We start from the raw sequence: 10,669 nt of genomic DNA on the forward strand, positions 1-10,669 counted from the left end.
AGCATATACATAGCTTGACTATGTATGCCATGCATCATAAAACATAAAGCAGTTGATCTGTAGATTACTGCAGCCTCTTCTGCTACTTCTCATATAATGAGTCCATCAGTTCACTGTGTAGGCATAAATTCAAAATTCAAAAAAAAGTCTCCAACTGTGATTCTTTATTCTTGTTCAAATGTGCAAAATGGTAGTGGTGCAAATATTTATATAGCTAGAAATCCAGAAGTCCTCACTCAATATTCACTTAAACTTTATGCAGGCAGAACTCTTGATGACTTTGATGGAAGAGTTGCCAGATGAAGGATGTGACCATATTCTTCACATATTCTTCACAGTGATATTATGATATGATTATGGTATAATTATGATGCATTTTGTACTAGACGGGTCATGTGAGGTGTCATTGGAAAAGTTATGATTTGCTAAATATTATTATCCTATTTGTATGCATGTATCATTTTTGTTTCTAAAGTTAGGAATATTGACTATGTATCTGTATTTCAAATGTGCTTACTCTGGGTAACACCCACAACGAGCCTTTCAGGTACAACAATGAAGAAGCCAGACAGTCTTAATGGCCCATCAACAAAGACAATGGACCCTGGAAGAACTTAACCTTCCTGTAAATGTTCCACATAGCCTGTAAGTAATGGCTCCTATGACTCAGCAAGGTATGCAAAGGCATGTGACCAGGCCACATACTTACATACTTACTCCTAAAATAGTAAACCAAACCGCAATAAACTGTATTCATAACATGTATTTTAAATTTAAAATTGCCAAATGACAGGTAATTATAAAGCTGATGATTAACATTTACAACTTTGGGTAGCTGTTTGCATACGTATTTTTTATCTTAGACATTATCATCTTCCTTAATGAGAATTTTATTTTCTGTTTATACCAGCATACACTGTACACTGATATAACCATTCAGGAATGATATAAAAATGACATCATACTGACTGAATGTAAATGAAGATTAATGATGCAATTAATTTATAAATTTCTCCTATAAATATCTGTTCATGTAGATCGCTGCCCTCTTTGTCATGCTTATATGTTTCTTGTGACAATTCTTAATTAATATAAACTTCCTAGCTGGAAATGAATCTGAAAAAATCATTATCTAAGAGAAGTATCCCTCTTAGTGACTTTGAAATCTGGCTTGCTGCTCTGCTTGCAATTTTTGTATGTGTTTGTGCTGGATTAATTACACTTTCGTGGCTACTAATCAAGGAATCGCAACAAGGTTAGTAGTCAAGATTTAACCTTTAAAGGAGCTCTCTGGTAAGTGTTCAGATTTGGAAGCCAACTGTTGTTTCATTGTAATTATTTTTTATGTTTCATGCTCTGCTGTTACCACTGTTGCTTTAAAAAGATTCATTACCATTTTTTTTCCCACTGATAATCGGTACAAACAAGATAAGCAAAAATTTAAGCACTTCAGGCCTGAGCCAAAGTTCATTGAAGTTGATGGGAAGACTCTTACTGACTTCAGTGGGCTTTTGGTCAGGCCCCTGGACTTTAATCTAAATAGTAAAGATTATGATATTTGATCAGATGCGTCAGAGGAAAAATTAAAAGCACTGGTTGGGGTATTTTTGTTTTGTTTTTCATTAAAGTAGGCTGTATCATTTTTGTAAATGTCCTTTATCGGAATACCATTTTATTTTACAAGCTTCTGGCTTGATCCTGTGAGGTACTGACTTCCATGTAGTGTTGCAGATTCTCAGCACGTCTTGGGAACACATTTTTTCAGAGACAAATAATGTTACTAGTTTATGTAATATTTTGATTTGCAGTGCCATCCTGCACAGTGCCTTCATCTCCCAACCTTGTGGATAGTGCGATGTGAGGGCACTCAGCTGGTAGTAGGAGGTTCTTGGCACATTGCACAGTCAAGCTCTCGATAGTCAAAGTAGGTTACAGTCACTGTCAGTGCTAGTGAATTTTTTTTCCATAGGAAAATGCAGTTTTACTAAAATAAAAACCTGTCACAGGAATGTGTCAATTTCAATGACATTTCCAATGAGAAAGTGCAGAAATGAATCATTTTTAACTTTCTTATTTCTTTTTAAAATACTTTTTGCAAAATCATTATATAGAGGCATATGGCAGTGAACCTAATTTTTTTTTTTGGTACTACCAGATTGGGTCCTGGCAAGTGAGATAGGTGGGGAAACATCTAGTCTGAAAAGCCTGCTGGGACTTAGGTGTGAGATAGGCACCTGGGTGCCTAGACTGAGGCAGCTGTGTGCATGCTCACTAGCAGATTTGTAGGCACCATGGGGACTTTAACAGCAGAAATTTAGCTGCTCTAGAGACTTTAGATGCCTACAGAGTTGGGCAGCAGCTGGACAGGGGGGTTGAAGACTGTACTGGTGTCTAAATGTTGGATTTAGGTGCCTAAAGTGGCAGTGAGGTATCTGTCCTTTTCTGGATCTAGCCCTTACTATCTACTTTCACATATTTTTTTCCATAGATTATAAAGCCACAAGGGACCACTGTGATCCTCCAATCTGACCTTCAGCATATCACAGGCCATAGACTTTTCCTTGAATTAATTCCTGTTTGAATTTGTTTTTTATAAATTCATCCACACAATCATGTACGTTCTGGTAGAAAAGGTCAGTCACACATACCATATAATAATTAGTTCAGTGAAAGTAGTATTTTCAAAGCTGCCTCTCAAAGGGGTGTACGTGTATTTAGAAGTTCACAGAGCTTTTAATTGTAGAAAGCCAACAGTGTGAGATCTTGGTGCCTGCAGTCCAAGAACTGACAAACTTTTAATAGCTCATTGCCCACCATGCTTCCCTTGTATCAGTCAGTTGCTCTAGCTGGAGGAAGCTGACCAGTCATTGCCTCTTTCAGCAGGTAATAGTGGTTCCAGGAAGCTCTGAAATGAAGATATAATTGAAAGTAATGGGATTAGAAAAAAATAGCATGGATTTAAAGTTGTTAGCATTGTGAAATAGTGTCCTTTAAGCAGCTGAAAAGAATCTGACTTTTCTTTTGAAATCAGTACAATGCAAAGAAAAGCTCTGAATAGAATGTGAAAGGAGAGAGTAGCAATATTTTATTATGATCTTTACTGGAAAAGTTAAATACAACCTCTTGCTTACATTTCTACTTAATTCAACACTTGCACTGTTTTGTTTTTCTTTAAATAATACAACTGAAGTATACGGAAACAGTCATGCATCCACAGGAACATTTAAAATACTGTCAGAAGCATCATTCAGCCCTGGTTTACAAGACAACTCATCAGCTGACTTCAAGGCTCTTGCCTTTGATGTTCAACAATTGGTAAGAGTCTAGGGTTAATTCAAGAGGATATAACAGATAACATGCCATTAACTGTATTGATTTCTTAAAGGCATCTAATATCGGTTATAACTGGTTAGGAAATTTCTGACAAAACATTTTTGAAAAATGCAGATTCATCAAATATGAGATGGTTCCATCAGAAACCTGCCTGGGGATTCAGCTGGCACAGGACACTGAGCCCTGGTCTACACTGGGGTCGGGGGGGGAGGGGGGAATCAATCTAAGTTACACAACTTCAGCTATGTGAATAACGTAGCTGAAGTCAACGTACTTAGATCAACTTACCCTGGTGTCTTCACCGCGGTGAGTCGACTGCTGCCACTCCCCTGTCGACTCTGCCTGCGCCTCTCATGGCGCTGGAGTACAGGAGTCAACGGGAGAGCACTCGGGGGGTCAATTTATCGCTTCTAGACTAGACACAATAAATCGATCCCCGCTGGATTGATCGCTGCCCGCCGATCTGGTGGGTAGTGTAGACATACTCTGAGATCCCTTGGTCCCTGTCCTCAATGCCATGATGGCCTGGCTATCTAGGAGCTCTGGCAGCTGGTGACTGAAATTGACATGATTCTTGTCCCTTTAACCATTGTTATTTGAATAGCAGCAGTGAAACTGACAAAAATGTCCATTTCAGTCACCTCAAGGAGCATATTTCATTTAGGAAGAAAAACATGTGAAGTGTTAAAATCATAATTGTAATGTGTAATTGTGTATATTTCTAACTATTGTAGTTCTTTAGAAGTTTTCATATTTTTGTATAGATAAATGAAATCTATCAAGCAAGTCAGCTGAAGAATGAATATAAGAACTCTGAAGTTTTGCAGTTCAAGTGGGTATATACTATAGTTCATAATTTTTAAGTTTAAAAATCCTCATTAGATTATGAATGTCAACAGTGTATAAAAAAGATTCTATCTCTCAAAGGGGTCCGTTGGGACATTTCATCTCTCCCCTTCCTTTGATGAACACTCTTGTGGAAAGCACAGTGTAACTATATTCCTCTGGATACAACTTCTTCTCAGAACCTATTGATGCAATGCCAAGCCTTGGCCAAAGGTTGTCAAGCAATATACAGTGCTTCTCTTCCAAGGCCAAAAAAATGTCAACATTTGAATGAAAAATGTTTTTTAAAATCTGTAAAAAATTTCACAGAAAATGTGTTTGCCTTTTTCCAAGCTCTACTGAGGCTTGGTCTACACTAAACCCCCAAATTGAACTAAGGTACGCAACTTCAGCTACATGAATAACGTAGCTGAAGTTCGAAGTACCTTAGTTCGAACTTACCTCGGTCCACACGCGGCAGGCAGGCTCCCCCGTCGACTCCGCGGTACTCCTCTCGTCTAGCTGGAGTACCGCAGTCGACGGCGAGCACTTCCTGGTTCGACTTATCACGTCCAGACAAGACGTGATAAGTCGAACCCGGAATTTCGATTGCCAGCCGCCGAACTAGCGGCTGGGTGTAGACATACCCTGAGTGTGCTTCATCCACAGTGCTCCCAGGCCTTGGTGGCTGAGAGAACGAAAGACAAGTTCAAGATTGAGGGACAGATCCTCAGCTGGTTTAAACTGACCTAGCACCAATGAAGCTACATCAATGTACAACAGTTTAGGATCAGCTCTTCTTGGTGATAGTGATTAGGCTACTATTATAACCCAGACAGACCCACACTTTGTGTATTTTGTACAGTATAAAACATGTGGGGTATACTCTGTTTTATTAAAGGATGGTTAGCTTTATTTTCCAATATCCCTCATGCCAGTTATGCCACAAGGCTAACCAAACTTGAGTTCAGTCCAGTCCGCTCATGTTTCAGTGCGGCTCTGATTCAGCATATGCTCAGGACCATCCCTATTTACTAAACAACTTCAGGACATGCTCAAGTCCCAGTCATTTCAATGTAGCTTCAAAGGTATACAGCAGAGCACTTGACCTCATGCTTAGGGATGGATCTCTGAATCAGGGCCTGAGAGTTCAAAAAAGGCTCAAAATCAGGTCACCAGACAATGTTAACTTGTACAAGGGCAGGAGACATCAGTGCTATTGAAGCAGAAAGTAATGGTCTTGAACAATATCTGTGGGTGTACCATACAATCAAGGATTGTATCAGACAGACAGAGGAGCATGTAATTACTATGCCCCTAATAGTACTTCCCCCCCAGCCCAAATCTTCCAAAATAATAAAATAAAGCATCTGATTCTCTGTTACTCCATTGCAGAGTGCGTGTAAAACACTGCTTTTCTGATCTAGTAGCACTGTAAACCCTGCATTGGCATAAATGACTCTGAATTGGCATAAATGACTACAGAGAATCAGGCTTTCAGTAGAGAAAAGAGAAGAGACATGGAAACCCAACACGACATTTTCATTCATTTTAATACAACTGTAAGAAATTGCAATGAAAGAAAGAGAGAGAGAGAGAGAGGATCCCAGAGCTGCACTATTAATATGTATTTAAAAGAGTAGGGTGTTCATATATCTGTAAAGAGCTGTTTTCTCCATTTATAAGCATACAGGAGGAAATGTTAGTGAGCGTGAAATATTCTCCCACAACCATTTTCCTAATCATAGATGATTACATATCAAATAGTATTTCTATTTTTGTGAGCTTCAAAATAACATGTAGAGGTGTTTCATTTTCACCCCTCCCCTCCCCAATAGATTTTAATTAATATTTATGCACCTGACAAGCATTCAGATTTTAGAAAAAATGCCTCCTCTTAGGGTTGACCTACACTGGAGCCGGGGAGCAATTTCCAGGTTAGATAGACACACTCACACTAGCTCTGATCAATCTAGCGTGCTAAAAATAATGATATTGCTGTGGAGACATGGCTGCTGTGACATAGGCAGTGGCTTGCACTAGACACTCAAGCACCAGGGGGGACAAGTGGGATTATAGTTGCGGTCACTAACCATGGCTAGGCTATTATTTTTCGCACGCTGGCTCAATCAAAGCTAGCACAGGTACATTTACCCAAGACAGAAATGATACCCCCAGCAGCAGTGTAGATTTACCCTAAGTGGGTTGATTTTCCTGAGGTTTGAGGCTTCCTCTTCCCATCCCCCCAATACATTCTTGTTCATTTATGCCCTCTAGACATTTTATGGCAAAATAGATTGTTTTCCTTTTCTTTTCCTTTTGTGCAGCTAAAGTGAGAGCCAAACCCCTGTGAAGTCACAGGGAGACTCCACTGATTTCAAAGGACTTTGTATCAGGCCCCTAAATTCTTTGGAATAATCTCTATTCCTGTTCACTGTGGAAATACTTAAATTATTACTTTGACTCAGCAATCGTTTTCTAGTTGACTCTTTTCATAAAAAAATGTTTACCCTTTTGGGCAATCTGGTTATTGTTTTACCCTTGGAACTCAGCTGAGTCACAAAGATAGCAATAAAAGCTTTTGTTTACTCAGCATGGCCTAGGGGTTATCAGAATCATTTAAGGAATTAGTCTATTAATATATTGCAAACTGTGCTCAGTGCGGTGATAGGATTAATCACCTCATATCAAAGAGCACTGTTGAACCAGTGGCACTCTGCTAGCACAAATACTTTGCAATAAGGATGGTCACTGCTGTTTTTCAGCGAGGAGAGAAAATGTCCTTTTCTCCAGTAAGCAAAATTATATATTCAACTCAACCAAGATGTTGCTATAAGTATAGACCTGAATAACAGGGGTTACCAATAGAACCGGGTGAATAGATACATTTTCAGTTTGATGGCAGTTCTGAAAAATCAGGAGGAAATGGTTTGGAGCTGACTCAAAACTGAATTTTGGGGCAATTTTTGATGAATCAAAAAGTCAGAAAAAATTGTTGCAGGTTAACCAACATGTTCCCCCCCCCCCCCGCCAATTGCAGACAACTTTAAATGTTTCTTAATAAAAGCAAAAGAAATATAAGGGACTTAAGGCCATGCACAAAACAGGAGGAGTATGGGGTGCTGTTCTCTTTTATATCAAGGGCATTTACCTGGAATGTGGGAAACCTGGGTTCATATCTCCACTCTGGAGCAAGAACTTGAACCTATATACCAGGTGAATTCCCTAACCACCTGGCTATTTGGTATTCTTTCAGTTTTGCCTGTTGAAGCTGTTCCATTTTGTATTCAATAGTGAAATATTCATTGGGCCAAAGAGAGAGCAAACAATTCTATATCTTGGTGATTAGAGCATTCACCTGGGAAGGGGGACACCTACGTTCCAGTTCCAATTAATATTTAATTATTTTAGAAAGTGGGACAGCTTCAATGGGAAAGACCTGGTATCTTGGTGATAAGGACAGCTATCTGGGATATGAGAGACCTTGGTTCAAGTTTCATCTCCAGAGTGGGGATTTGAACCTGGGTTTCCCACAGTCCAATTGATTGTGATTGCTAGTGGGCTTAAGGGGATACCACCACCATCGTCTCACTTATGGGAATGGCACCTAAGTCCCCTTGTGAATCTAGCCCCCAAAATCAAACTATTTCAGTTTGGACATGTCAAAACGAACCATTTTGAAATTTCAGAATTTTTTTTTCAAGTGAGACAACTTGCCAAAGTCGAGAAAAATTCACCACATGTTTTGGTTTCACAAATCTGCATTTATTAGTGAAATAACGTTTCTGCAGAAAATCTTGCCCTGCTCTAATTACCAGGGCATCACTTTAAATGAAAGCCTGTCCCCAAAGAAATTAATGGAAGTTTTGCCATTGACTTCAGTGAAACCACGATTTCACCCTGTATTGTTTCATGCGAGCAGTCCCAGTACTTATGGAATCCACCTGTGACACAAACATACTTAACTTTGGGGTCACAAAAATGAGTACTTTACATGATGTTTTATCATGTGGATATTTCAAGGCTATCTGTCATTGTTATAAAGCCTAAAATAAGAGGCCTAATCAAGACTCAGTATGGGTTTAGCAAAACACAGGTCCTGATTCTCCTTCCATTTACACCAGTATAACACCATTGACTCCTTTGACATAAATGGAGTTACTTTTGATTTACAGCAATGTAAGTGAAAGGACAATCAGGCCACAAGTTTCTAAGATGTTCTGTACTTTTTAAAAATTAGCCCCTTTCACCATATCTCTAGTTGCCCGCCCCTGACAGTTTGAGGTTAGTGGATGAACCTATAATGAGGTCCTTGTTAGATTCATATATTCTATAGCCAGAAGGGACCACTGTGATCATCTAGTCTGATCTCCTATATAAACACTGGCAACAGAACTTCACCAGAATAATTCTTGTTTGAAATAGAGTATATCTTTTAGAAAAAAAAAAATCTAATCTTGATTTTTAAAATTTAAATTTTTTTTCATTTGGTTTTTTTTGTGATTAATTTTTTTTTTTTTTCTTCTGTGATGTTTTCTGTTTGGCAGAAATGGCAGCATTATCGTAATATTCAACCTATACTTTGCACAGTGGGTATCTAATGAGAAAGCAAAGAATGAACTGGTTTTAGGTATTGAAGCAAATAAAACTAGCCTTTTGCAGACTATTAACATTGATGTGAACAGCATAGAAATCACAGGTAACTATGAACATTATTTGCTTTCTTTGAAACCTTGACATGTAAGTGAATTGCAGATGTTGACACTCAATCCTGCAATGGCATGTGTGCAGGTATACAACTCCACCCATGAAGATTCCATTACAGGAGATGCCTTTACTAGCTGGCCCAACAGAGGCTACATAATCAGAAGTTGTAGGGAAGAAGGCCCAAATCCTCAGTGGGAGTTAGGTACCTAAATACTTTTGAAAATCTTGACCAATAGCCTGTGAACTGTTCACAAGTGATCTCCTTTAGCCAACCTGGAAGCAGCATTCACAAACCACGCTGGGCGCCATGTAGAGCCATCTTCACAGAAGGCTGTGTGAGCGTGATATATATGCTTTAAAAAGGAAACAAGAGGGTAAAATAATGGTGGACTCCCAGTGAAATTCCATAATATTAATTCTTTATTTATGGTGTCCATCATTTGTGATGCCTACCAATGTCCTTCAAGGTAATGTAATTAAGGCCCAATAATGCTATTGCTTAAGTAAATACAGTTATTTTACCTAACATTCGGACCAGGGGTAGTGAGAAGTTCTAGTCTTCATAGAAAGCTAGATGTTCTGCTTTACTTGTGGGGGCAGATAAGGGAAAGAAGGATGATATATCTTGCTTATTGCTGAAAGTGGGATCTAAGTGGAAACAAACATTAAGAACAGAATTTAAAAGGCTTTGGTGATTCAGTTGCATTTAACCAGAAAGGAAAAATTCTGACTTGTCAATAGGTGGATGAGGTGATTCTAAGCATCATAAATATGATTAAAAAGTGGTGGTGGGACCCTGGATACCCAGAGGGAAGAGATGTATGAGCAATGGATAAGACCTGATCCAAAGCCCAGTGAAATAAGTGGGAATCTTCCCATTGACTTCAATGAGTTTCAGAACAGGTTCTCAGTGAGGAAAAGGATAAAAATTAATTTGAATCCATTGAAGTGGAAGTTGATTAAATGACATTTTCAACCTCTGTTGGAGATACTATTAGGTAGCTACTGACTACCTTCATAAGGGGAGGGAGACATCTGGTGTGTAAAGTCTCTTATACTCTATATTCTAAAGGCACATTTCATGCTAGGTACTTTAGGTATTCAATGACTAAATTCAGAGCCTTGACATAATTATTTATCTTGACTATTTGCACCATCTAGAAGTTTTTTTTTTAATATATAACTTTTTCTATATTCCCATCATTGTGGGAAATGATTGACCACTATATCCAAGAAATTCTGTAGAAGAAAATTATGAACTAAGCACAATATATCTACTTATGAGCTTTGGAGTAGCCAAACTTTTTTTGCTGTAAGAGATTAACAGGTCTGATTTAAAATTAGAATGATAATTGTAACTTCCTAAATCTCAACACGTTATAACAAGAAAAGTCTCATCTCCCTTTTACAGATGAAAAAATTGAGGCACAGAGGTGAAGTGACTTGTCTATGGTCCAACAGCTTCCATAGTGATAGAAAGTAACTTTCTTTTTGGAAAATTGCTGCCACACCCATTTTCATTTCAGCTCATTTAACTGATCCAAATATTGTCTTATGAGATGCAGGTGCCTCAAGGAGTACTGTAATATAAATGGTAATATGACTCAAGATGGCTGCTTGAAAAGATATGTCCCTTCTGACAGTCACAGATGAGTCCCCATGGGTCCCCAGACACACATTCTATAAAATCCTTCTTGAAGAGGAGAAGGAATAGGGATTGAGGAGCCTGTGTGCATGAGAGAGAGAGAGAGATGGGAGAAAGGGCTTGATGTGAAGTTGTAATCCTTGGTGAGCTTGCAGAGTG

At 38.6% G+C, this 10,669-nt stretch overlaps 1 protein-coding gene across 1 annotated transcript in view; it reads left to right on the plus strand.

The window, feature by feature from the left end:
- The first annotated feature begins 1,110 nt into the window (after positions 1-1,110).
- The window catches only part of TMPRSS15 (transmembrane serine protease 15), a 91,209-nt gene continuing 81,650 nt past the window's right edge, over positions 1,111-10,669 (plus strand). The window contains 5 exon segments of the mRNA XM_026652663.1: positions 1,111-1,255; positions 2,253-2,258; positions 3,191-3,315; positions 4,098-4,165; positions 8,706-8,902. Of these exon segments, the coding sequence (XP_026508448.1) occupies positions 1,111-1,255; positions 2,253-2,258; positions 3,191-3,315; positions 4,098-4,165; positions 8,706-8,902 (541 nt within the window).

The sequence above is a fragment of the Terrapene carolina genome, unplaced genomic scaffold, assembly GCF_002925995.2.
Source record: "Terrapene carolina triunguis isolate 2854851 unplaced genomic scaffold, T_m_triunguis-2.0 Scaffold38, whole genome shotgun sequence".
Taxonomy (NCBI): Eukaryota; Metazoa; Chordata; order Testudines; family Emydidae; genus Terrapene; species Terrapene triunguis.